The sequence below is a fragment of the Diceros bicornis genome (genome assembly GCF_020826845.1).
Source record: "Diceros bicornis minor isolate mBicDic1 chromosome 32 unlocalized genomic scaffold, mDicBic1.mat.cur SUPER_32_unloc_2, whole genome shotgun sequence".
Classification (NCBI taxonomy): domain Eukaryota; kingdom Metazoa; phylum Chordata; class Mammalia; order Perissodactyla; family Rhinocerotidae; genus Diceros; species Diceros bicornis.
This window is the reverse complement of record NW_026690908.1, coordinates 628,346-655,566: the sequence shown is the minus strand read 5'-3', so window position 1 is coordinate 655,566 and position 27,221 is coordinate 628,346. Positions and strand designations below refer to the sequence as shown.

The window sequence follows — 27,221 nt, the reverse complement described above, 5'->3', positions numbered from 1 at the left end:
CCACTGCCAACAACTTCTGGTGACTGAGGAATGTATCAGGAAGGAGGAAAGGGCAGTGAGGAGCACAGGAGAGAGACTGGTGGTAGCGCTGATGGTGGACAGATTTGCTATCGAGGCAGAGAAAGTGAGGGGTCAAGAAGGCCGTCCTGACAGCAGAGGCAATGGAGCAGGCACCTCAGTGAGGTCCCTTGGCAGCGTCCCTAATGTTTCCTTGCTTTGAGCTCTTGAAACTTTAAAACATACCAATACGTTTCTTTTATGAAACGCCACTGCATGATATAGAAAATATAGACAGCAGTTTCTTTCTGAGGTGAGAGGTTGGGTTTCAGGTGAAGAGAACAAGGAGATCTTCCTTTTTCATGCCATTCTCTCATTTTCCCTTACTATGTACATTATTTATTTGTACTTTCAAGTCAGCAGCGAGTTATCAATGTCACGAGATGATTCAGTTTTTCCCCTCACAGTCACAGTAAAATCTACTTAAAGTGGATTATTCTTTTTGTGTAATATTCCAATAGATTCCAAAATATTGTTTCAAAAGCACTTTGATGTCTATGTACTCAAATTAGATATTTACTTCTAGGTCTCCATTTTTATGTTCTTTGTTGCATGCTAATTCAGAGTTGCATCTAAGGAAATACCAGATTTCCCTCAGTTTTTTAGATCCATATGTGTTGGAAATTTGATTCATGAAGATGGACATGGCAGTTGGGGGATTGTGCTATTATCAAAAGAGGCCTTTTCAGCGTCAGTAATCTGACATGAACCCACTGCTTGTTGGGATTTAATTGTCTATTTGAGGGATCAAGCTTTCACAGTTGGCACTTCTCTTTCTCTTTCAAGGGAAAGTACGGCCTTCCCAGTCTTTCCATTACCAAATCACTTTCCTGGGTGGCTATGCCGGGTCAGGAAGGGCCTGGGATGCCGAGAACCAGGATTCACCCTCAGCTTCTGGCTGTCCTGAGAAGGCTTCCGTGGCAGAGTCCAGCCTGTGTGTCTGGGTGACACTTGCAGCCATAAGAAAGGAGGGGATAGCTCACAAGTGCCAAGCGATTCATCTGTCCCTTGTCTTACAGGGTGTTCCCAAGGGAAGAGGTTCAAGATGCCACTTGGTAACCCACTGAAAGCTCCTAGTCATGGGACGGGTTCTCGGTGTGAGCTCAGAGCAATGTCTATTCACCACCAGATGGGGAACATTTCAGTATTTTAATTGGTAAGGCTGTGTTCATGTACGTCCACAGATCATCAGTTCTGTGGCATTCCCTGCTGGACACCCCAACACCCCTGTCATGTCTCATCTTTCAAAGCTCCAAACAGGGTTCACACCCCAGCAGGTTGTTGTAATGTAACCACAGCACAAGACTGGGGAAAAAAACACAGCCACCCAGGGGTGACACACTTTATTGGCTTGGGCCCAATTGCCCCATTTGGACGAGTTCGGAACACCAACACTGAGTGTGTAAACTGGAGGATTGGCCAAGGCCATGGACCTCAGAAGGACACGGGCTCAGAATTCACCTTGGACAGCAAGGGACAATGTGGGGTCACTGACTCGCCAGGATTATGGTCCCTTATCCTGGCAAAGCAGAGCTCACTCGGGATCCATCTGGCCAAGCCAGGGAGGAGACTGGGGGCCTTCTAGGGAATTTCTGTCCTAAAGGGAATTGCATAAGGAAGGCAGGGGTGCTGAAAATCCTAGTTCACAGGGAGCAGTCATGTTTATGTAACGAGGCCCAGCAGTAGCCTTAAAAGCTGCATCAGAAATCGTTCCTCCTGGATACAAATCAAGCAGGAAAAGGAATTCAGAGTCCTGTACAAGGATCCCAGCAGGATTCAAATCTAGGTCAGGGGTGAACACGGAGCCCCTAGAAGGGTCTCAGGAGGGAAAGTCCTGCCTGCCTTTAGTCCATTTTCAAATGATCTTCCTCGGGCCTTGTCCTCTCCACCTGCACGTTTTGATCTTTTTACATTGGTTTCCCCACTTAGAGCTGATGCAATTCCAGAGATTGAACTAGAAAACTAAAAGTTCCTAAAATTTGGTCAAAAGAAACCTCAGCAGCTGGAGTCTGGGTGCCCTGGGGTGGTCATGCAATAAGTTCTGGGGCTGACCAGGGGGCCACGGAGACAGGCTCTCTGCACTGGCCAACAGGGAGAATCCACCCCTGCCCTCACCCAACTCCTGTACGGCCTCACCTATCATTCTCGTTGAGCAACTCCATGTCCTGGAACCAGGCCCCAAATCACTCCTCGGGGTCTTGGTATAATTCTTTGCGGTGACCTGGAGCAGCAGGATCTCCCTCATGACTCGGTATTATTCCTGGGACCAGAGGGAAGGAGAGGATACAGACAGGGCCTGGGTGGGGGATGCTGCAGGGGACTTGTAGGGGGTGAGGAGTGGGGCAGGGGACGAGTCCTGGGAACCCTCCTTCACTCCAGTTCCATCAAGGCTCTACCTGTTCTCAGAATGGGAATAATCAGCCCCTACTCCAGGATGTTTTCCTCGATGCCATCCTCACCTCAACCCACGCGCCAACTGGATGGGTCTCCCACTTCTCTGTTATCAAACTGTTCCATTCAATGTAAGATACAGGGGGTGGAGCCAGAAACTGTTCTGCCCAGAGGGTCTCTGGTTTCCACCTCCTTCCCCTCCCCTGCAGGGAGTGCCACAGCTGCTCACCTCAGTCCTCTTCTCAAGGTTGATCTCATTCCCCTGGAAGGCAGAGAGCCAGAGTCCATCAGACAGAGCCCCCTAGCCTGACTAGCCCCCTATGTCCACCCCTTCTCATGGTGCACGACTGCCAGGTCCCCAGAGGTGGCCGAGCATGCACAGAAAACAGGACTTGGAACTAGGCCGGGCTCTGGGCTCCAGAGAAGGAGGCCATGGGGGTGAGGCTGAGGGACCTGGTAGCACAACCCTCTCTGATGACAGACTTGGAGGCTGAGGCCTCAGGCAGAGGGGACTGCTCAGCCACTTATGTGTTGCCTGACTTGGGGGTCCCAACTTCTCTCTCCCTCCATGGGCAGCATGGGAGGGAGAGGCTGAGTCCAGCTCAGATAAAACCTCATGCAGCTGTGCCATCAAGCAGCTCTGAGCTTCCCCAGCCTGGAGAACCGGAATGGATGTCTCAGGCAGAGCCTCTGTTCACTCATCCCTAAGATGGGCCTGATGCCCCAGCTCCCAGGGGCGGCTGGGAGGCTCTCAGGAGAGGAGATGTGTCAAGTGCTGAGAGCTCAGAGCTCAGTTCGGGGGCTTTCGCATCCCAAGGCTCAGGATCCTGGTCCTCCCTGCCTGGTCCTCAGATTCATCCACTTCAAGATAATCACCCATCGCCAGGTGCAGCATCAGCAGGTCGCCGAGGAAAATGCCAAGATAGGGGATGACACTCTGTGACATCGGGGTGCAGGTGGGATGAGCCCTTGCTCTCAAGTCGACCCCCTGCATACCCTCCCCTGAAAAGTCCTCAGCATCCTGGCCCACCCAAGGGTTCCCACGGGGAGCAGCCTAGGACCCTCAGCAGTCTCCCCTCAATTCCTCCTCCCTTCACACCCCAAGAACACCACACTCCTCCTCCTCACCTCCCAGGGCTGGCTTCTGGCAAATCACAGGGTGTGCGGTCCCTGGACCTCCCCACAACAAACCCATCCTGCACCAGCTCTTCCAGGCCCTCCTCCTGGTCACTTCTACTGGGGGATTCGGACACTGTGGCACCAAGAGGAAGGGCCCTCCCCTCTTGATTTGAGGCCTCCAGTTGGGAGCGCAGAGCCCCTCCCCCACAGGCACACTCACCTGCTGCTGCTGCTGCTGCTTCTCCTGCACTCTCTGAGGGTTGCTCTCCAGGGGGCAAACGTGGAAGGCCCCTCCTGCCAGGGTCGAGGACAGTGCCAGTGAGGCCATAGTCCCCTCACCCCATTTCTCTCTGTCATCATTGTTCTCGCCCTCGCCCCTCCAGGTGGAGCAGGCAGAAAGCTCCCACATTCCTTTCCTCCCTCTTACCTCTTCACCCCCCTGTGAGGCCTGCACCACACAATCACCATACCTCCATTTCCTTGATGGGGAGACAGAGGCCAAATAGGGGCAGTGAGTTGCTCAGGGGCCCACAGAGGAGAGGCCGCTTGCCCCTCTCAGCCAGAGGCCCTGTTCCAACATCCTCGCCTAACCCCCAGCCCCACCACTGACAACAGTCCTGTCCCCTGATCTCTCAAAGCTTGGCCCTGGGCCGAGCCGTGGATGGAGAGGATGGGGTGTCTTGGGAGTCTGGTTGAGTGGCTCCTGCCTGCCCCAGTCCCCGTGGAGTGTCTCACCCCCAGGCTGGGACTGAGGCAATGCCAAACCCTTCTCCTCCCCAAAGAACCACTCAGGATATTCGCCTGCACTGAACTCTTTCTTTATCCACTCAGGAACTGGACCCACAAGGTGCCACCTCTGATCAACAGCAAGGGGGTGACAGGACGCTTTGCTTCCCCGTTTACATGAAGCTCCTAACGTCCTTTCAGCAGGATCCACTAAGAATCCATCAGTTGCCTAGACGCTACTCATAAGCCACCTGGGACCTAAGTCATTGCCAACCAGGCACTCAGGTGAGACTCCTGTGGTTGACTCGAGTGACTGCTCTAGGGGTCCAGTGGGGAGTCCCACAATGCACACACATCTGTCTCTGGTCCAGCCGTTCAGATCCAAGGATGAGCAGCCTCTTTGGCCACCTGGGCCAGGGGAATCCCCTGCTGTGCCCGTCCCTGGGGCAGGCAAGGTGCCCTCCCCTTGGAGACATGGTGAAGATAGAAGGAGCGGCAGGGTCCTGGCTTCCTGAGGACAGGTTTAGGCTGAGGGCTAAACCCACGCCAACCACCCAACAGCCTGGAAAAAGCTACATCCAGCAGGATGGATGTGCATGGAAGCCAGAGACCTGCTGATGGCGCCAGCTCAGCAACTCCTCCTGGAACAGCCCAGCCAACACCACTGTGTCCCATGACCAAGGCCTCCTGCCCAAAAATGGCACCCCACCTGCCCATGGGCAGAACAGATCCCTCTACTTGTTAACCTGGACAAGATAGATGGGAACGTTTCAGAGAAAGTTCAAGTGAGAAACTATCAAAACCACAGCCTACCCAGTCCCTCTCCCCCCCCGCCCCTCCTCTCTTTCCAGACCCCAGCCTCCACTCTACCTTGGTCATCAGTTCTCTGCTCAAGGACTCGTCTTGGCTATAGCGCTCCTTAAGTTTTTCAGAGCTCTCCCTGAGGGGAGGGGAAAGAAGGAAGGATAAATTTAGGGATAATGTGAGGGGTCTAAGTGCAAATCCTTTTCTTTGACAACCTGGGCGTTTCAAACTTCCTGGAGGAGTGTTCTCACTGGGCTCCTCTGAGCGCTAAGGTCTCGTGGGACTGGGAGAGGGCTCTCCTGTTGGTCACTGGGGTATCCATTTCCCAGCTATACAGAGCAGCTCTCTTTTGACCACTTTGAGTTTCAACTGGGCATAGAGTTCTGTTGCTATAAACACTTGAAAATCTCCAATGTGGCTCAATCCAGTACCTGGTATTTAGGGAAACCGAGTCCTGAAGCAGAATTGGTGCACTAAGCACACCGGAAGACTTAGAGACCCACCGCCGAGGCCCAGGCCCTGTCCCAAGCATTTGCTGCCTCCCAGGAGTTCCCACCTGACTGAAGGGCCAATGGCAGACATACAGGAAATCCCCCATCCACCCTGGTCCTCCTATGGAGAGAGGCCTACCCACCAGGAAACTTCCCCCATGTGTTCTTCAGGTGGCATATGGATGTTTTCTGCAGAACAGAGATGACAGTGCAGAGAGAGGAGTTCTTCAGGCTCTCCCACTCCTGGGGAAGGGAAGGGAATGAGTTGTGAGGTGGGGTGCTGGAGCCCTGCTTGCTCTAGTTTCAGTCCCCTTCTATTTAAATCTCCTCTCTTGGATGAGACAGATGCTCAGGGAGCCCCAGAAGGGTACATTTAGGACCCAAAGTGTAACACTCACAGGGAGGAGGATTTTAGCTCAACCCAGGGAGAGAGCCAGGTAGGAAGTGAGCATCCTCGCACTAGGACCTGGAGTCAAGTTCAGCGTGCCCCTGGCAGGAAGGGCCTAGGGACTTGCAGGGGCTCAGACCACACACTTCAATCCTGGGAGCTGATAAAGGTGGAGGCAGTTCCTAAGGCTCCAGAGAGGGGCTCCACTGGGCCTCCCACAGCACACCTGGGCCACCTGGATCCAGCACTCCACCACCCTCACCCTGTCCTGGGCCATCATGCTCGGGTCCCCAAGGTAGGTGGTGATGACGAGGCTGGCTACCCTTCTGAAGTGGTCGAGAGTGGCCCGGACGGTGGGTGCCAGGTGCTCATGGCCGGGCTTGTTCCTCTTGCCCCAGGTGGAGCCCAGGCACTGAGAGGGCACCACCTTCTGGAAGAGCTCCTGGGGAACAGGGGGAGTGTCACCCAGCATTGCCACACCCTAGCTCTGTGTCCCCAGCCCCCAAAGTCCCACACAGGGGTCACAATTTAGAGCTGGAGCTCAGGAAGCTCAGGATGTGGCCTGAGCCTTGTGAGAGTCCCTGGCTTTTCTTCTCTGTCCACCGAGGACACCCAGCACAGGATGACCCAGGACCCAATACTGGCAGGGAAGGGAGAGGGGCATTTGCATCCAGCCCATCCTGGCTAACTCCAAGCTCCAGACGGTGGATCAGCTCGGCTTCTCCCAAGGGGACATCTTCCAACACCCTGATCCCCCCTCTGGTCCCACTCCACATTCAGATGCACATTCCCCTGTGGCAGCTACACCCACGGGCCTTGTCTGTCTCCCTCATAGTGAAGTACACATCAGGCGTCTAATAAGTCCTGAGGCTGTTGAGCCTCTTGAGCAGACGGTTGGGCCAACAGGGACCTGGCTGCACACAGTGAGTTCCCCTCCACCACTGATGTGCCAGGCCCTGCTCACCCTTCCGTTTTTTCTACTTCATGGAGCCGTCACAGCCACTCTGTGCAGCAGGTCCTGTTAGTGTCCACCTCTACGGTCTGCAGGTGGACAGCAAATGTTTGGGGTTCAGAAAGTTGCCCAGGTCGTATGGTTGGTAAAGGGGTGGAGCCAGGATTCGGGCCCAGATCATAGGAGTCTGGATCAGGTCTGGGGCACTGATGGCAGAGGGAAGGCCTGTTCCACCCTGCCCTGAGAGCCCAGCTGCTCACCGCATCCATCACGGTCAACTGCTCCACCACCAGCTTAGGAGGGAAGGCCGTGAGGTTAGGCTTCTTCTCACGCTCCTTAACAGCCACAAATGGAGATGGACTTCCCACTAGAAATGATGGTCCAGGTGACTCCAGCTCAGCAGCTCCCACTCCTGCTGGAGCCGATGTTGGCCCTTGCTCCAGCTCCAATGCCGCTGATGGAGGGGATGCTGGCTCCAGCGCTAGAGAGGGTGGTGTCAATGGAGCTGGAGCCAGCTCTACCTCCACCACTGCCCACTGCTCTGCTTCTGCTGCTGGCTGGAGCTCTGCAGCTGGAGCTGGAGCGAGATAAAGACAAAGGTTCACTCACATAGCTGACTTTCCATGTGTCCTTCTAAACACAGGAAAGATCCCACTTCCTTTCCTGGAATACCCAGGCTGCAGTCCCCCTTACCCTCTGGCTCTGCCTCAGTGGCCTCCAGAAGCTCACACCAGACAAGGGTAAGAGGGTCACAGCAGTTCAGCTCTGAACCAGGCAAGGTTACTTGCATGTACATCCCCCTTAGCTTGAAAAAGAGACAGCCCCTGTCTGGTCCCACCCTAGTTCTGGTCCAACCCCATCATCTCAAGGTCCTAGTGTGGAGGCCCTCTGCTCCTGCTCTCATCTCAGAGCAGCACTGGATGGTGTGGGTGGCCTCATGCACCTGCCCCTTGTCTAGTGAGTTGGTGGAGTTGAAACCATTGGGCAGCTACTCGATGACCTCCTGAGTTGAGTTCTGCAAAGACTGCCAGGGAGCTGGGCCAGAGGGAATCAGGGGCTGCCTTCACACTGCCACTGGGGCCAACCCCCAAGAGAAAGTCTGCTCCTCAGTTCAGGCACAGAGGGCATCTTGGCAAAGAACTCTGGTCAGGGAGGGAAGGAGATGAAACCTCTAGGGCTCAATAACATACGACTTGAGGAGCTCACTTTCTCATGCTGCCAGCCATGACCTGGTAATGAACATGACAGACCCGCCAGACTTCCGACACCTAACAACCAGCTCCTGCCCAGGAATGGCCTGCCCCACATACCCTGCCTTCCTCACTCCACACAGACACACAATAACACACAAACACACGATGAGGGGCCTGGATTTTGGGGTTGATCAGGTGGGATCACCGTTGTGTCCTGGTCTGCACTAACCTTTCCTGGGCTGCCCCATGTTACCCTTCACTGCCTCCTGTCAGACACCCAGAGGCGTCAGGGATGAGGGCTGAGCCAATGCCGGCAACAATCAAAAAGATTCTCTTTCTGGGCTTTTTTGAGCCCAGATCCTCCAAAAGTTGGGATAAAACAACAAAACATTTTTGCCTCTTGACAGTCTCCAGTCAAGTGAGCTGGATGAGGGGCTGTGGGTGCCTGGTTACCAGAGTTCAAAGATCTGTTGAGGCCTAGGACCAAGTAGATGAGGTCATTTTTCAATATTCCTATACCTGGGCCCCTTACCTCAATCAGACTTCTCCAGAGCTGCCCCCTGAGCCCGGGCTGCTCACCCTCCTCTCTCATGTCACTTCCTGAACTGTACACAAGGAGCCTACACAGCCCTAGCCACAGCTCCCTAGAAACCTAACTCAGGTCCTAGCTTTGAGGAGACAGAGATGAATGCAGACCTCCTTTAACTTACCAGTTCTTCATCCTGGGATAGTCCCTGTGCCTCTCAGGTCCTCCCCAGTCTCCAAACCTACACCAGGGGAATCAGGCTAGAATCTACTTCCTAGGGATGTCACCCGGTGTATATGAGATAATATCTATTACCCCTGTGGGCTGGTGTCACATGTACCTAAGGCACAAAATTAGAGATGGAAAAATAACAAGAAGGGGTGACATGTAGCACAGAACACCACTCAAAACAGGCCTGGGTTCTAGCAATGTGATATTGGAACAGTCATTTCCAACTTGGCCTCATTTTCAGGTCAGCATGATGAGGGGGTTGAAACTAATGGAAATTTAGATACTGCCATCCTGTGGCATTAAACCATTCAATTGTTTGCTGTTTTATGGAGAATGAGACCCAAGTGCCTCATCTTGGCCTATGAGGTGGGCAGCCTCCACAGTGGTACCCAGTAAGCCCCACCCATGGTATACACATCCCCATGGAACCACTAAGTGGTTAGTAACTGGCTTCTGAACATAATAACAGCCAAAGCAATGGGATGTCTTGTCTAAATTTTAACTACACAAGTCTCTCACTTCCTCTTACACCCTCTCTCATGTTCCATCTCTCCCTCTCACTCTGTCGAATCCCTGTAACTGAGGAATCAAATACCAGTGTTTTGGGGCTGCCCAATGTGAAGGCCTATAGAGGAGAGAAGCACAGGAGTGCCCAGGCCAACAGACAGAAAGGAACTCAGGCTCTCAGTCCAAACTGAACCCTGAAAGCTGAGAGTGACCTTGGGGGCTAGTCCTCCCCCCGTCAAGCCACAGTTGAGGCCACAGCACCAACCTGTTCAACTCACTGAGGCAGAGGCACCCAGCTAAAACGTGCCTGATTGCTGATCCACACAAATTGCGAGATAGTCAACATTTGTAGTTTTGAAATGCAAGGTTACGGGCAATGAAGTCAGAGAGGGAAAGGTAACTGACACAGCCTACCAGGCCCTGGCCCTATCTTCCACCCCAGCTCCTGTTCTCTCCTCCCAGGCTCCCTCCAGCCACACTGGCCACATTTCTAACCTCCTCTGGCCAAACTCACTTCTGCCTGTGAGACTCAGGACCAGTGGTGCCATCTCCCTGACACACTGTTCCCAGACTTGTGCAGGGCTGACTCCCTCTTGTCATTCTGGTCCCAGCAAATGTCACCCTAGTGAGGTCTTTCAGACCCTCCTACCCAATGACACCCAACCCTTCCTCACAGCCCCCTGCTGTGTTTCTCTACAGCACTTGCTCTTTTCTTTCTCATGTCTTTGCTTTTGTCCATTTCCCCTCTGGACTGTGATCTCCTGGCAGGCAGGGACCACTTGGTCATTTTCATCCTGCACTTTGGCCCACCAGGGCACCTGGCACAGGGTGAGTGCTCAGTGCACAGCTGCTGAATGAGTACATGGGAAGATCTTGCACCCCTCCCCCTGCTTCTGACCAACTTTGATTGTGGAGATGAACACTAGTAATAGGAGGTACAAGTTGTTTCTGAGGCAGGGGGACAGCCAGAAAGACCTCTGCTTGACTCTTCTCTGCTCCAGGAGGTCAAGTAAAGTTCAGTGGACACCGTGTAAATTCCAGGTTTACAGCAGAAGGAAAGGACTTGATGTATATATATATTATGTAATGGTTACCAAATAAGTTTAGTTAACATCACTCACCAAACAGAAATAAAAGATTTTCTCCTGGTGATGAGAAGTTTTAGGATCTACTTTCTTAGCAACTTTCAAATGTACCACACAGCAATGTTAACTTGCATAGTGCTGTATATCAAGTATATCTCAATACAACTGAAAAAAATAAAAACAAAATTTAACTTGCCACCACTGATGCAAGAGGCTGCCCGCCCCCTGGTGGCCAGCACTAGCACTGCAGCTCTCACCAAAACTCCACCAAACAGAAGGGAACCATTCCTCAGATGTCCTCAAGGCAGAGGCTCTCCAGGGTCCCAGAGGTAAAGGAGCAGGACCTGTCGCCTTCGAGAGAGTGGGGTGAATCTCGGGAGCTTACCTTTCCCATCTTGCTGTCCCCCACAACCTGTCTTCTTCATTCCTGAGGCATCCAACCTCAACCAGGACAATGACTCCCCCCTGCCTCCAGATGAGGACCCCGAGGGTCCAACAAGAACTGGTCTTCTCCCTCATCTCTAGACTTGGTGTCCAGTGCTCTGGCATCTTCTTCCTTATCCCCAGTTCTCATCCACCCAAGCCCCCATGTCTCCTCAGTTCTAAATGATCTCAAGTGGGTGGAAAGCATTTTCTCAGCATTTCAGAGCACAGTAGGTCATCAACAGAGAACCTAGTCCAACAGACACGTTGTGAGTGCATGGAACACTTGGAGTCACCTGCTGGATGCACTCCACTTTATACAGGAGGACCCTCACTGAGGTCTTCTCTCCTGTTCCCAATGCCTACACAAGGTGAGATGCACTCATCACAGTTCTGGGTGCCCACAGAGGTGGACTGCAGGACCCCAGTCCTGTGCTCCCCAGGCTTGGCCAGGGATGGGTCTGGAACAGGCAGAAACCTAGGAACCTTAGGGATTCCTCTGCCCATCTTTGGGCCCCCGGGCATGTATCTAGGAGAAGGAATGCCATGGTCCCCTGGGAGAGCTGCCTCCAATCTCTCTCCCCCTGCCTCTTGTCACTTGCTCTGGATCGGTTCTTTCTTGACTGCACCTCCATGGCCCCCACATGAGAAGTCAGCGTGAGTGGGGGTGCCTGTGCACATGTGATGATGAGGAGAGGAAAATGACCCCATATGGAGAGGGGTGGGCAGCAATCCTCTAAGATCTTAATGCCTCTCATTAGCAAAGGAAACCTGAGGGAAAGGGTGGAGCCTTGGCCAAGGACGCTGGAGCTCTGTCTAGTCTTTGGGACCCTGACTACCTCCTGTGGTCTGGGCCAGTACTTACATCTTTCTGGGCTAGTTTCCCAACTATACAGTGAGGGGTAAGATGTGCAACAGCAAAAGCACGTGCTTGGCCAGGACAAGTCATCAGCTCCATCAATACATTAAGTATGTTTTAAGTGTATTGAAGACATTAATATTGCTGTGCAATCATCACCACGATCCATCTTTAGAAGTCTTTTCATCCTACAAAACTGAAACTCTATACCCGTTAATGAATAACCCCCCATTCCTCCTCCTCCCAGCCCCTGGCAAACACCATTCTACTTTCTGTCTCTCTGAATCTAGAGATTTCAGGAACCTCATAGAAGGGAAATCACACAAGGTTGTATTTTTGTGACTGGCTTATTTCATTTAGAGTAATATTCTGAAGGTTCATCCATGGTGTGCCATATCTTAAAATTTCCTTCCTTTGTTAAGGATGAATAATATGCCATTTTATGTATATACCACATTTTGCATATCCATACATCCCTGGACAGATACCCTAGCCAGGCCCAAAACCAAGCCCAAAATAAAATGGGGCCCCAACCAGACTTTTATCACGGGCCCTGGAGACTACTTTCTTAAGCCACGTTCCATATATTTACTAAGGATCTAGTCTTGGGCCATGAGTTGTTTTTCAGAAACTCCGTTTTTCCTCCTTGAGCAAGTTTCAACTGGTTTGAACCAGTGAGACCACAAGACAGCTGGCAAGACTCAAACCGTCACTCCTGTTTGAGTCAAGTGACTGGAGGATGACGTAGGGGACAAAGAACTCTCCTGCCAATCATGTTAAGGACACTGCCTTTTGAACGTGGGATGTATGACAGAACATGAAAATCTTCTTGAGCAAAATGTGTAGGACCGCCCCCAACCTCCCGCACCCACTCCTTTGCCCTTAAAGAGCCCTTTCAACTGCCCATTGGGGAGAAGGATTTAACCTTTGTCTCCTGTCTCCCTGCTGGCCAACCTCGTAATAAAGCTTTTTCCCTTCTACAACAGCAGGTATCTCATGGTTGGCTTAAGGGGTGCATTGGGCAGTGAGCCCCTCCTCGGTTACAATACTTGGGTGGCTTCTATGTTTTAGCTATTATGAATAGTGATGCTATGAATATGGGTGTTGAAATATGTTTTGAAGAATATGCTTTCAACTCTTTGGGGGCATATATACCCAGAATTGGAATTGCTGGGTCCTATATATTTTTAATTTTTTTTAGGAATTGTTATACTGATTTCTACAGCAACTATATATTTTATCTTCCCAAGACAGTGCACAAGGGTTCCAACTTCTCCACATCTTGACCAACACTGGTTCTATTCATTTTCTTCTTCTTCTTCTTCTTTTTTTTTTTTTGATAGATGCCATCTTTTTTTTTTTTTGATAGAAGAATGTGAGGTGGTCTCTCACTGTTTCTGATTTGCATTTCCCATTGATTACTGATGATGAGCATCTTTTCATATGCTTATTGGTTATTTGCAGATCTTCTATGAGGAAATGTCTACTCATGTACTTTGTTCCTCTTTTTGCTGAGGAAGATTGGCCCTGGGCTAACATCTGTGCCCATCTTAATCTACTGTTATATGGGACACCGCTACAGCATCGCTTGACAAGAGTGCATCAGTGCTCACCCGGAATCCAAACCTGCAAACCCTTGGGCTGCCGAAGTGGAGCACACACACTTAGCCACTGCACCACTGGGCCATCCCTAGACTGGGCACTTTTAACAACAGAAATACATTCCTCACAGTTCTGAAGACTAGGATGTTCAAGATCTGGATTCCAGCTGATTTGCTTTTGGCGAGAGCTCCCTTCCTGTTTTGCAGAAGGACAGCTCCTTGCTCTACTCTCATCTAGCAGAGAGAGTTCTGGCCCTCCATCTCCTTACAAAGACACGAATCCCATCACTGGGGCTTCACATGCATGGCCTCACCTAACCTAATTAACTCCTCACGGCCCCACTTCCAAATACTATCATGTCGTTGATTAGGATTTTAACATATGAAATTGAGCTACATAGACATTTAGTCCATAGCGTTCATGAAACCAAAAATTAACAAATATTTATAGAAGTCATACAGCCCAAACTGAAGAATGTTCTGCAGATCATGTGGCAAATGGTACAATGTTCTTCCCTTCACAGAGTCTTCTAGTGGAGGCAACAAAAATTAAGCCAAACAAAGCTTGTGATATTAAAAAGCTAACATAGACCAATTATGACAGATTATACTTCCTATTGTCTTCTGGTAACACAAGTCTGATTATCAGAGTCCAGATTCAGCAAATTCCCCTGGGTGAGGGCTTGTCTGGCAATCTCACCTTAAAAGGCTCTTCTTTTTTTGAAATTTTATTTCATCTAGTCCTGTTTGCTTCCACATCTCCTTGGTGTTTTCAAACATACAGTATTTATTAAATCAACGTTTAATTGTTGCTTTGCCTTTACCACATCTGACTGGAAGCAGAAGTTACTGGACTTGGCTGGAACCAAATTTCAGTTCATTTTTCCTCCTCTTTCTGCTCAGACTCTCTTCTCTCACTGTTGAAATAGCAAATGCCTTAGGGGAGAAGCCGCGTGGAGCTGGTGCTCACAATCTTGTGCTTCCCTCATCTCAGAGATTATAGACCCCCAAGTCCTGCCTGCACGGGATGTTCTCTGACCCTTCACACAGCTGTTCTGTGTGCTTTGTCCTGCTTTTCTAGCTGCCCAAGGAAAGCTACTCAATAAAAGTGGAACCTGCAGTTATTTTACCCTGAAATGTTTTAAATGTTTTAAATCAACGAATATTTGTCATTTTTCAATGAGTATTTCTATAATTTTATAAGAAACATTTAAACAGGAATTTTAACAGCAATAATGGCTGTTCCTTGGCCAGAATTCCACGTCATTCATTGTCTGGAATTATACCTAAGCTTTGATGAACTCTCCTCAGTGCCTTTTGAAATATCACTGTTCCTTACATTTCAATATCTTGTGATGGGTTTGTATCAGTCACCTCCTTTGTACCATTTCAGACCCTCTTGGCTCCTCATACCTTTGAGTCATATGTCATTTAGGAACCAGCTTTGCAGGTGTCACATTTGCTTTACGCAAGTGTCTCCTGACTGCTCCCCACATTTTCTCCCTGTGCCCTCTGCCTCTCCCTCTCACCCTGGGATGTCCATGTTGATGCTGAGGTGTGAAAAATCCCCTGATCAAGCCCACATGTGCACGGCCACGTTCCTTGTTGTGTGGATGTGTGTGTGTTCAGCAATTCTGTATGGTCACAGGGTGCACGGCTATTATGGCATCTATGTGAAGGTGTGTTTTGTTGATGTTTGTGTGTGTTTAGAGAGTTCAAGTCACTGTGAGCTCTGAAAAAGTGAGTGGTCTGTATGTGTGTGAGTTTGTGTGTATGTTCTGAGTATCAGTGTGCATTATCAGGTGTAGTTTACAGTCTGAATGCTGCTGGTCATTTGCGAATAGTGTGTATGTGGGTGTGGGTGTGTTGTCAGCATTTCCATGTGTTCAGACGATGTCTGTCATTGTGGGAATGCGTAGAATAAGTATGTTGTTACAGATCAGCAGGGGCAGCAACAGTGTTTGCCTGTTACTAGTTCAACACTCAAGACCCCTGAAGAAACACTGAGTCCAGACAGACACAGCCCCCATTAGGCCCACAGAGATCCTACTCAGCTGTTTTCTTCTCATCACAGAAATATGAATGGGTAGCCAAGGACCACTTGATATTTGAAGAATTCCTCTAGCATGAAAAATGGAGCAAGAAACACATACACTGAAGTGAGGGACTAAAGGAGCAGCAAGGAAATGCAGAGATCATAGTGAAACTTCAATTGCATATCTAGTAACATCTTCAAAACAATTAGACATGGGCCGGTCCCATGGCCTAGTGGTTAAGAGAACTCCATTTCAGCAGCCCAGGTTCAGTTCCTGGGCATGGACCTACACCATTCATCAGTGGCCAGGCTGTGGTGGCAAGTCACATACAAAATAGAGGAAGACTGGCACAGATGTTAGCTCAGGGTGAATCCTCCTCAGCAAAGAAAAAAAAAAAGACAAAACATCCATTAAGTGTATATATATGTATTGATGTTACTGCACAATATTGGGGTTCTCTTTCCCAATGCATATTAAAAAAGCCAATTATTCTGGCATCAGCCTTTGGGGAAAGAATTGTAGCTTTACTTTGTGATATTTATCTGCAAGGAGACAGGGCGCATGTGTCTGTCTCAGATCTGTCTCCCTGATCCAGGGCTTGGGGCATAATTTATGGGATGAAGGGCAGGGTGGTCTGACATGTGGAGGTAGATAATTGGAAGTAAGGAGAAGTGAGGTAATTGATGATCTGCACAAGCAAAGTCAAGCTTCGTGCCTCTTCATCGGATGTGTGTTCAGAAATTGGCAGTGTTACGATGATCTGAGGATGGAGCTTTTAGCTCCTTGATGTCAAAAATGTCACTTATCAAGCATTTGCGCAGGCCTAGTTGATGAGTTGGTGGTCTCAACTGGCCTGAACTGGACTAGGGGTCTCAGTTCCTGAAAGAAAACTCTTAACTACTCTGTTGATAAGATGGGGTCAGTTGAACTGGTCCTGGAGGGCCCATGGTTATGTTGGTATATGCCTATATATGCATATGGATGAGATTATCTGTGTGTTAAACGTAGAGTATACACAAAGCCAGGATCTAGTTAAAGAGGTCAGGACAGATTTTAATCAGTAAAATACCACTGCAATAGGGAACAGGGAACAGGGTGACCTGAACTCAATTTGATTTGTGCAGAGGTGACTGGGCATTTGAAAAGGAGAATGAGGGAGCAGGCAGAGGGGTGAGCAGGGGCTCAGTAGAGTCAGGGAGGGAAAAGTTACAGAGTGTTGGTAAGGGGCAGTTTCATCTGGCCAGTCATGTCTGCTGGTTGGAAATGATCAAAGTTTTACTTCTCTCCTCTCGCAGAGTCTGGGAGACAGACACCCTGTCCTCATATCAATGAATGGCTCTATACAATTCAAAAGGACAGAGGAAATATTCACAGTTGTCAGCACTTTTGGGTAAATGCCCTAAGAAAGGGATGTCAGGGGCCAATGATTGAGTGTTGGCCAGAACAAACAGTCAATTCTTTTGGCTGCCTTGAGCTTTCTCAGGCAGGCACTTTTAGGGGGCAGTGGTCATCCTAAGGATGTGGATTTGAGCTGTTAGAAACTATGTCAGCATTTAAGTCCTATAATGTGTGTGTGTGGGGGTGAAATGACTGGCGCTGAGAGGCCATAGTTATAATTGGCCAAGATTGAGGCCTAGTCAAGAAGAGGGCTCAATGGAGCCTGGCTTGAGTTTGGTCAAGTACAGGATCATATAAAGAAATAAGATATGTACATTTTTTTGAATAATATAAGTCATTATATTGAATAATATATTGAATTAATATATAGTTAATGAATATATATTGAACGTGTATAAATAAGTATGTGTATATATATTTGAATTAAATAATATAAATATATAGAAGAGAGTGACGTCAGCATCATGGCAGAGTGAGCTTCCCCTACTGAACTCTCCTCCTCTAAGACACAACACAAAAGACATTCACATTCCAACAGAAGCTATTCACAAATAATATAAATATATATATGATTTAAAGGAATATTCAGACATAATAACAGAAATTTCCAGGGCCAGCCCCATGGCTTAGTGGTTAGGTGCACGCGCTCTGCTGCTGATGGCCCGGGTTCAGATCCTGGGCGAGCACCAATGCACCGCTTCTCCGGCCATGCTGTGGCGGCGTCCCACATACAGCTACTAGAAGGATGTGCAACAATGACATACAACTATCTACTGCAGCTTTGGGGGAAAAAAAAAAGAAGGAGGATTGGCAATAGATGTTAGCTCAGAGCCAGTCTTCCTCAGTAAAAAGAGGAGGATTAGCATGGATGTTAGCTCAGGGCTGATCTTCCACACACACAAAAAAAAAAAAGAAATTTCCAGAATTGATAAAAGACTTCTATCCTAGATTCAGGCAGCTGAATACATCTCAAACACAATTAAAAAAAAAAAAATCTAGAGTCAGATTCATCCAGGGAAACCAAAGAACACCAAATACAAGAGAAGATATTCAAAGCCCCACAGAGGGACAGAACACTTACAGAGACTTACATTTAGACCTATGATACATTTCTTAACAATGGAAGGCAAGAGAGAGTTGGATTAAATATTCAAGGTACAGAGAGAAAATAACTTTCAGTGTACATCCAATCAAACCATATCTCAAGAACTAGGGTGACTTAAAGATATTTTTATGCAAACATTTACTAAGAGTATTACCACCAACAAATGCTCATTAAGGAACTTCTAAAGAATGTACTTTAAGGGGTCCGGCCACCTGGTGTAGTGGTTTAAGTTCATCACACTCTGCTTCCAAGGCCTGGGTTCGTGGGTTTGGATCCCAGGTGTGGACCTACACCACTCATGAGCCATGCCATGGTGGTGACCCACATACAAAATAAAGGAAGATTGGCACAGATGTTAGCCCAGGGCAAATATTCCTCAAGGAAAAAACTTAAAAAGTAAAAAAGAATGTACTTTAAGAAGAAAGAAATTGATAGAAGAAGAAACGGTAAGAGGTAAAAATGGATCGTGAGGATAAAAAAATGTAAACATCTGAATAAATCATTGAAAGCATGACTTTACCAAACAATAATAATATTGACAATGTATAACAGATGGAGTTAAAAACTAATGACAAGGGAACTTCTGGTTTAGAGGAGACTAGGACAGGAAAGCACACTTGCTGCAAAACTGGACAAAGCCAGATAAATTATAGATATATTTTTAGAGCATCAGACAACTCCAGAATCAACCAATTAAAATTCCAGAAAGAAGAAAAAGTCTTTTATGTGAGCAAGTATTTTTATCTTTCTTTCCCCTGGAGGCGTTTTCTGATTCTAGCTGATTGCCAAGGATCTGGCTTGCTCAGTCAGAGCCTCTGCTAGAGAAAAGAGAAACTAGGCAAACTTGTAGTGATTCTGCAGGACTGGTGTGGCAGAGGAAACGTGAGGGCTTTCAGACACACAACTGCTCTTCCTCACAGCACCTGTGCTAAGTTTTGGTGCCACACAGGAATCTGGGGAGCTAGGCCACAAGCTTCCACAAACCAAAGTGAAACCTCCAGAAGTGGTGGAAGTGGCCTAAGTCAAACATACTGCTAGTCTGACCTTCAGGGAATTTGCCATATTGTGAAGCGATGTAAGGTAGGAGGCTGGAGAGCTGCACTGAGATGCCTGAAGGGAGTAGCTGAATTTTCTGTGGGCTCCCAAACCTGAAGAGACAGAGATCTACCAGACTTAGAACTAGACTCCTGTGCGGGGAAGAGGAGCACAGCAAACAGGAACGGGGGAAAGCGGAAGGGCTGGGTTTACTAAAAGTGAGACCCGGCCCCAACTCTGATCAACGTCTGATTGGACTCAGGTGCTCCAACCTCACTCTGTTTCTCAACGAAGGAAAATAAGGTCATGTGGAGCCTCTCGAGTTACGTTACACAGACCTTCCAAAGACACTGGTGAGAGGATGGAGAAGGCACGCCACAGACTGGGAGAAGACCTTTGCAAATCACATATCTGACAGGACTATAAAGAACTCTCAAAACTTGGTAATAAGAAAATCCAAGTTTAAAATGGGCACAGATTTGGACACTTCACCAAAAACCATACACAGATGGCCAATAAGCACATGAAAAGATGCTCAACGTCATTAATCGTGAGAAAAATGTACATAAAAACCACATTGAGATACCGCTATGTACCTATTAGAATGACTAGAATTAAAGAGGATGAACATACCAAGTGTTAATGAGGATGGAAAGTAACTGGAACACTCCTACATTGCTGGTGGGAACACAAAGTAGTTCAGCCTCTTTGGAAAACAGCTTTCAAGTGGAGTTTGTTATGCTGCTGTAACAAATTACCACAAATTTCATGGCTTAAAACAACTCAGATTTATTGTTTTCCAGTTCTGTAGGTTAACAGTCTGACACGGGTCTCCTTGGGCTAAAATCAAGGTGTTGGCAGAGCTAGGTTCTTTTTGGGGGACTCTAAAGGTTAATCCATTTCCTAGCCTTTTCAAGCTTCTAGAGACCACCACATTCCTTAGCCTATGGCCCCCCTCCTCCACCCTCAAAACCAAGAACTGGGCATCTCTCTGGCCCTGCTTCCCTTGTTGCATCTTTTTTCTACTCGACTGCTTCTCTTTCCCCTTTAAGGGCCTTTGTGATGCACTGGGCCCACCTGGATAAGCCAGGATAAGCTCCCTATTTTAAAGTCAGTTGATTAGCAACCTTACTTCCATCTGCAAATTTAATTCACCTTTGCCAAGTAAACTAATGTATTCCCAGGTTCCAGGGATTAGGACATCTTTGTGGGCCAAGACTTTGCTACACAAGCAGTTTTTAAAATAAAGTTAAACATACACATACTATATGAACCAGCAATTCCAATTCTATGTGCTTACCCAAGAGAAGATATGTTCTCACAGAAACTTGTTTGCAAAGATCTATAGCAGTTTTATTCATAGTCAAAAAAGACAAAACTGAAAATAACTCAAATATCCTTCAACGGGTGGATGGATAAACCGTGGTACATTCATACAATAGATACTACATTCAGCAATAAAACAGAAAGAACTGCTGATACAGGCAACAACACGGATGAACACTCACATAAATGTGTTGTGCTACATGAAAGAAACCACACTCAAAAGGCCAAATACTGTAGGATTCCATTTATAGGATATTCTAGAAAAGACAAACCATAGGGAAAGACAACAGATCATTAGCCACCAGGGGTTAAGGGTGGGAGAAGAGTTGACTACAAAAGAGCAGCTCAAGGAGTTCTGGGTGCTGGAACTGTTCTGTATCTCAATTTTGGTAGTTGCACAGCTCTGTGCATTTGTCAAAACAGTTGTACAAGGAGGAAAACAAATACATCATTTCTCACTCATCAGATTGGCAAAAATTTAAAAATCTAACAATGCCCATCTGACAATTCCTAGGGCAAGGATGACTCAGACATTGTTGGCGGGAATGGAAATTGTTAAAACTTCAGAGGATGATTTGGCTGCAGCTCGTCAAGTTACAGATGCACATCAGCCTCTGGCCCAGCAGCCCACTCACAGGCAGGTGTCCATTCTAGGGAGTCCTTCACAGGTGTGCTGGAGGAGACACATACAAGGATAGTCCTTAAACATGGTAGGGGAATGAATTAATTGTGGTTAGTAGTTATTTAAAAAAGAAAGGAAAAAAATGCATAAGGGAAAGAATTAACCCTGATGGCTACATATATGATTTGGGAAGGTAACTCATTGGTTTGTCTACTTAATAGTATGTAGCACAGAGAGCACTGTACTAGGAATCTGGAGACAAGCATCTGAACATTTAGTTTCAACTCTGCCACTAAAGTAGCAGTCAGACTATGGACGACTTAAGAAAACTTACTTTCCATTTCCTGGAAAATGAAGGGGTTAAGTTCTACAATCACTAATATTATTTCCAAATCAACAATTCTATGATTCAATAAGTCAACAATCAAAAATTATATTCCAAAGTACCTATGTTGAGAAACTGTTTTTCCCAGACACCCTGAAATCAGAAACTATCAGAGAAATAAGACATCTTAATATATTGATACATAGAATGGTCCAAATTTCTTGGAATGTTTATGACCAGCTTTTTAATCAAGATCGTAACTCAGAAAGAGTGTATAAGCAGCTAAACCCACCATATTGACTTGGGTCACCCTCAGGTAAAACTTATATATCTTCTCCCACTTTAACATTCCAAAACAAGTTCACCATACTAATGAGTCCATCTTGTCAAGTTCAGGTCTGTCTAGCCAAAAGTCATTCACGTATATGGTAAGATTTACTTGATATGTTAACAAAGATAAAATGATGAATGGCTTTTTGTATTTTTGCCTGTTTCATCAAGATCTTACATTATAATTTAATAGCTTCAGCCTGCTACTTTAAAGAGCCTTTTGAAACTTGTAATATGCCGTGTCTAACAGGATCTAATAAAAAAATCAGTAGTCCAGAATCCAAAAAAGCTTATTTAAAAATTTCATTACCGCCAATACTTACGCTTCAAAGACACCAATAACCAACATGTCATTTGTTCCTACTGCAGAATTTAATAGGTTATTAACTTCTGGTCTCATCCAAAAGCATAATTAGGATGCTATCATTAAAATGTATATTTTTAATCAGAAATATTAAAACTAATGATTAAACTATTAAACTAAATGATTAACTAAATCTTAAAACTAATGACAACTAATGATCTGTTGTCTTTTCCTATGGTTTGTCTTTTCTAGAATATCATATAAATGAAATCCTACCGTATTTGGCCTTTGGACCTTTCACCTTGTCAGTCAAATCAAAATTTCAAAGTTCTTGTTCTATGGGCTTTCCAAATCTAAATTCTTACAATTCTGAGTACGGAGACAAAACACGCACTACATACTGCTTCTAAAAACCTCCTCCTTATCGGATTTTAATTTTAGCACCAACTGCCAAGAAAATTTTTTCGACTGAAACTAAAATTCCGTACACATTATATCAATCATCAATTGATCAGTCATCAATCTATGTTAACAGAAGGTGAGTTATTATTAGGAAGTTACATAATTTGTACCAAAGATTGTTAAAATTCCTTTCATTAAATGCAGTTTACAACAATTCACAGGCTTCAAAGTTCGCCTTGCAAATATACAGTCAATTATCAGAAACCATTAATGGGATTAGGCTTTTCTATAAAGGTGGTCCCAAGGAAGTAGGAACCTTTATTTGTTTCAAGAACGCAATGAGGAGCCCAATAGCCTGCGCGGAGTCAGGCAGAGGAGCGCTGACCACAGTCCATCTTCTGAAGGAAAGTGTTCACCCGGGGATGTCGAGACCTGGCCTAGACCGGGTGGGGGGGGTGCGAACTCAAGGGCGCGCGCAGAGGGCAGGCGACTCCCTGCCGCCCCCTGCACCTCCGCTGGGTGGGGCCCCGCCAAGGCAGAGGGACCGGCGGGCCAGGCGGCGCTCCTCTGCTCCTCCAGAGGTTGGGCTCCCCCGCCTGGGGCAGCCCGCCAGCAGCCCCGGCCCCCGACCCCATCTGCCGCCCCGGACACCGCGCTCCCGCAGTCTGCGCGGAGATCTCTACGCCGAGCCCGCCGCCCACCGCCCACCGCCTACCTCCGCGCCGCCTCCTGCCCAGCGCTCCTCCACACTGCAGAAAGGAGAGCTCCCCAGCGCTGAAAATCCTGGAGGAAAGATCCCGCCAAAGCCCCTACACAAACCAGTGTGGCTGCCACCTCCGCACCAGACCCTCCACCTCCAGTGTGCGGCCCAGGGCTCTCCAGCTCGCCGACCCCTCTGCTGCTCCCAGCCCCGGTTCTGCGCGTGCGCGGGCCTCCGAGGATACAATGGGAACCGCTGGGGCGGGGGTGGGAGGCGCTGCCGCTCCTAGCGCCGGTCCTGCGCACGCGCGGGCCTCCAAGGATACAATGGGAACCGCTGGGGGGGCGCCAGGAGGGGTAGGGGGATGGGGACCACAGTGTCCCTGAGACGGAGAGCAGAGCGGGCTGGCGCTCTGCAGCCCTTGACTCTGCTCTCCCTGGATGACCGTCAGCTCCTGGAGAAGATCTGCCTTCCCTTGAGGTGGCTTCTCCTGTCCTGAGAAGCATGTCACACGATCTAACATTTGTTTAAAAAAGAATGATGACATCCTTAACACCTGATGTGTCGTGTCCCCAGAAGAATTCTCTGCTTCCCCAGAAGACTAGACAGCGAGCAGCTGGGACCGAGTTCTGATCCAGGAAGCAAGGATGCTGAGGGCACAGCTGTCTCCCCTCTGCCGGCTCCTACCCCTGATCTGTGGCCCTGATGGGGAAACAGCGCTGGGGACTCGTGCAGGTGACAACGCTCAAGTGTTTGCCCACCATATTACATTTCTTATGGTTGAGTGGTTAAAACGGGAGGCTAGCTGTCAGTTTTTCAGATGATTTCACTTGCAGAAATGTCTTTGGACAAAGAAGTTTGTTTTCATTTCTGATTTTTAAAACCAATAACGATAATTAAAATACTTATTTTCTTAATCTCATTGGCATGCTAAAACAAACAAGTCACTTGGTTTTCACCAAATTGGCCACATTTTCATTAAAACTTTGGAAGTATTGTTGTTTGAGGTAAAGAAAGCATTTGGGAAGAACAATTACCCTTGGATAATATCTTCCCAGATAAATGTACAAACACACAGTTATGAGCCATTTTGAGGGGCCTGGCAAATCCAGTTTGAGGTCTACAATGGATCGTCCAAAGTAAAAGTTAAATTAGTAATTTTCTGAGGAGTTTGCAAGTAAATGTTCATGTCGCCTTCATCAAATAGGTCTGGTGATTTAAATGAAGATTGAGCTTAATGATAAAAGTTTTCAAGAGACTGAGAAATACTGAGTAAACGTACTTAAAAAAAAAAAGGTGGAAATTGAAGTAAAGCCCGCCATTATCCACTTTAAAACAGAGTCACAGTAGCACTATTGTCAAGGTATAAGAAGGAATAGAAATGCTTTATAAGGTCAATTCTTCACTTCTAAAGGACCTAACATGACATTCTAGAAATCTCCATAGTCTTTCACTCATCTAGATTTAAATTGCTCAATTTATATTTTAAAGACTAATGAATCTGTGGGCAAAATATTCAAGGTCATTGTTTAATTGTTTTTCATTATTGCAAAGTACATGTGTATAAAGTGTGGCTGAAATCCATGGTCTTGGAGAAGAAAAATATAGAGAACTTATTTATCACTCTCACAGTGTGTCCTGACTTAATCCTACAAATGTCCCAAGAGTAAAACCTCAGTGAGTTCCATTCTGTTCTTAGATATGACATCTTTCATTCATAATGAATATTCTCAAATTAGGTTCTAGTTAGTAATTATGTTCCTGATGCAAATAGGCAATAAAAACAAATCCATGCTTGACTAAATTGGGCTCAAGAGGACTGCTTAGAACCAAAATTTGTTTTTGGTTTTGTTTTTCTTTATCAATTTCTTTCTTTCTCCTCAGCGGAGTCGGCAGATAAATGACACAGACAGCTGAGAGACTGAGGGCAGGGTCTTGAAGAAAATGGGATTTCCTGATCTTCAAGATCCTTTTTATCTTTAAAATTCTATGATTTATGCTATTTATATGGGGATTCATTTTTTCTAATAGTGAGACTAACAAAAGTTAGCACCTGTGGAACATTTTTCCTCGTAAAAATTTAAGTTATTCTGACAATTGTTAATATTTTAACAAGCCATTAAGAGCTAATCTGATGTTCAGAGGATTTTTAGGGTAGTGAGACTGTTCTGTACGTAATGGTGGCTACATGTCACTATATGTGTGTCAAAACCCATGGAACTGTACAACGCAAAGAGTGCCCCTTAAACTAGGGACTGTAGTTCATAACAACGTTTCAATATTGTTCATTCATTATAACAAACGTATCACACTAATGCAAGGTGTTAATAATAGGGGAGATGGGGCTTGGGAGAGAGAGGAGGGGCAGTGTGAGGGGTGTATGGAGCTCTATGTACTATCTGTTCAATTATCTGTAAATCTAAAGCTCTACTTTTAAGAATAAAGTTTTTTAAAGTTTGTTTGAAAGGCACCGAAAGGTGAGCTAACACTGTAGGGCATCTATTATGTGCAGAAGGGCAAGGAAGAAGTTGAAATGATTTAAACAGTCCACCTTGTGACAGTTTGAATTGCGGTGTTTCTGAAGCCTTAGACAAGGGCAGGACATGGAATTTGAGACATGGATGAAATAAAGGAGACGGAAGACATCAGCGTGATCAGACCTGATCAATTAATATTTAGGACAAATTACTAAATTGGATGGATTTGTTTTTATTTTCTTTGCTTTTTAGAAACCTTACACCTGTCTATGAAAGCCACACGTGCACAGTGTCAACAGGTATGTTTCCTACCGAGCGGCACCTGCTTCTCTCCCTCTGCATCTTCTATTCCTTTCCCCCGCCTCTCACTACCTCTGACTGATGGTCGCTGTGTCTATCTCCCTTCCTTACTCTCCCTCTCTCCTGTTTGTTTGTTTGTTTATCTTTGTGCTTCTTTCTCCTCTAACACATCAGACTAACCATAACCTTCCTGGTCACTGTTTAGTTCCACTGAAGGAACTCAGTGGTTTCCATCAAGAAATGATAGATCAGTGTTCTGGGAAAAATTTCTCTATTTCAGCTACTTCTCCACCCTCAATCTGAAGCAGGAAAATTTCTTGAACGTTGAACCAATTTTTTATATTTTTTTCTTTTTTGAATCCAAATTTCAGAGCTCCTGGTCATATTGGAAAAATTCCTGAAGAAGGCTGCCTGGAGTTGAGCCGATACTTCTTCCTATGGCCATAAAGAGGAATCCTTATTTTGTCCATGGGGCCTCAGGAGAAGCCCTCGTGAGAGAGGAATCCTTGCTAACCCTATGTTGTACCTAGGACTGGCTTCTCCTAAGACAGTGGTTCTCGAACTCCAGTGTGCATTAGAACCGTGTGGAGGTCCCCTGCAACACAGAGTGCTGAGCCCATCCAAGAATTTGTGATCTAATAGGATGGAGGGACCCAAGAATTTACGTCTCTGACCATTTCCCAGGTGATGCTGCTGACCAGCCACACTTGAGAACCACCGGCTTAGAAGCCCTAGGTTTCAAAGGAAGCTTTGCTTGAGCAGACAGCCAAAACTATCAAAAGCTTAATCAAGATTCACCAACAACTTGAATGTGTTGGCATTTGGATCTAGAGGCTCCTGAATTTTCGGGGGCTAAAGCAAACATTACTCTGAGTTCAGGGTTTGTGACTCTCCTAAGTGTCACCCAATTCCTTTGCTTGCTTCCGTCAACCCCTACCTGGCTAGGAAAGAATATTAAAAACAAAGCCAGCTTTGATTATTTAATCTTCAGTCAATTAAGACATTTTTGAGTGAGGTTTTTTTCTTTTTTTTTAATTTATTGTTTTTATTGATGTTTTAATGGTTTTTAACATTGTGAAATTTTGGGTTGTGCATTTTTGTTTGTCCATCACCATATATATGTCTCCCTTCACCTCTTGTGCCCACCTCCCCACCCCCACTGCCCCTGGTAACCACAGTCCAGTTTTCTCTGTCCACGTGTTGGTTTATATTCCACATATGAGTGAGATCATACAGTGTTTGTCTTTCTCTTTCTGGCTTATTTCACTTAACATAATACGCTCCAGGCCCATCCATGTTGTTGTAAATGGGAAGATTTTGTCTTTTTTTATGGCTGAGTAGTATTCCATTGTATATATATACCACATTTTCTTAGTCCAATCGTCAGTCGAGGGACACATAGGTTGCTTCCACTTCTTGGCTATGGTGAACAATGCTGCAATGAACATAGGGGTGTATAAGCCTCTTTGGATTGTTGATTTCAGGTTTGTTGGATAGATTCCCAGTAG

General features: G+C 46.8%; 2 protein-coding genes and 1 long non-coding RNA gene across 4 annotated transcripts in view; 1 reads left to right on the top strand and 2 right to left on the bottom strand.

Moving 5' to 3' along the window:
- Positions 1–27,221, bottom strand: part of LOC131402214 (ral-GDS-related protein-like) — a 353,959-nt gene that overhangs the window by 7,629 nt on the left and 319,109 nt on the right. The gene's annotated exons all lie outside the window — the stretch shown is intronic.
- On the bottom strand, positions 394–7,796 carry LOC131402209 (ral guanine nucleotide dissociation stimulator-like). 2 transcript variants are annotated; one of them, XM_058537069.1, is made up of 8 exons: positions 7,622–7,796; positions 7,189–7,505; positions 6,239–6,418; positions 5,732–5,831; positions 5,164–5,233; positions 3,788–3,861; positions 2,678–2,710; positions 394–2,317 (listed from the first exon to the last, which is right to left on the bottom strand). In XM_058537069.1, exons 1-5 carry the CDS (start codon positions 7,722–7,724, stop codon positions 5,184–5,186), a joined length of 750 nt encoding a protein of 249 aa, XP_058393052.1. In that variant the 5' UTR covers positions 7,725–7,796; the 3' UTR covers positions 394–2,317; positions 2,678–2,710; positions 3,788–3,861; positions 5,164–5,183. The 2 variants fall into 2 exon arrangements, with proteins under 2 accessions (XP_058393052.1, XP_058393053.1); XM_058537070.1 differs by having other exon boundaries at positions 5,164–5,229; positions 5,740–5,831.
- LOC131402229 (uncharacterized) lies at positions 23,315–26,322 on the top strand. The gene is made up of 3 exons (XR_009218438.1): positions 23,315–23,671; positions 25,666–25,712; positions 26,085–26,322. It is a non-coding gene; the product is annotated as an uncharacterized LOC131402229 (long non-coding RNA).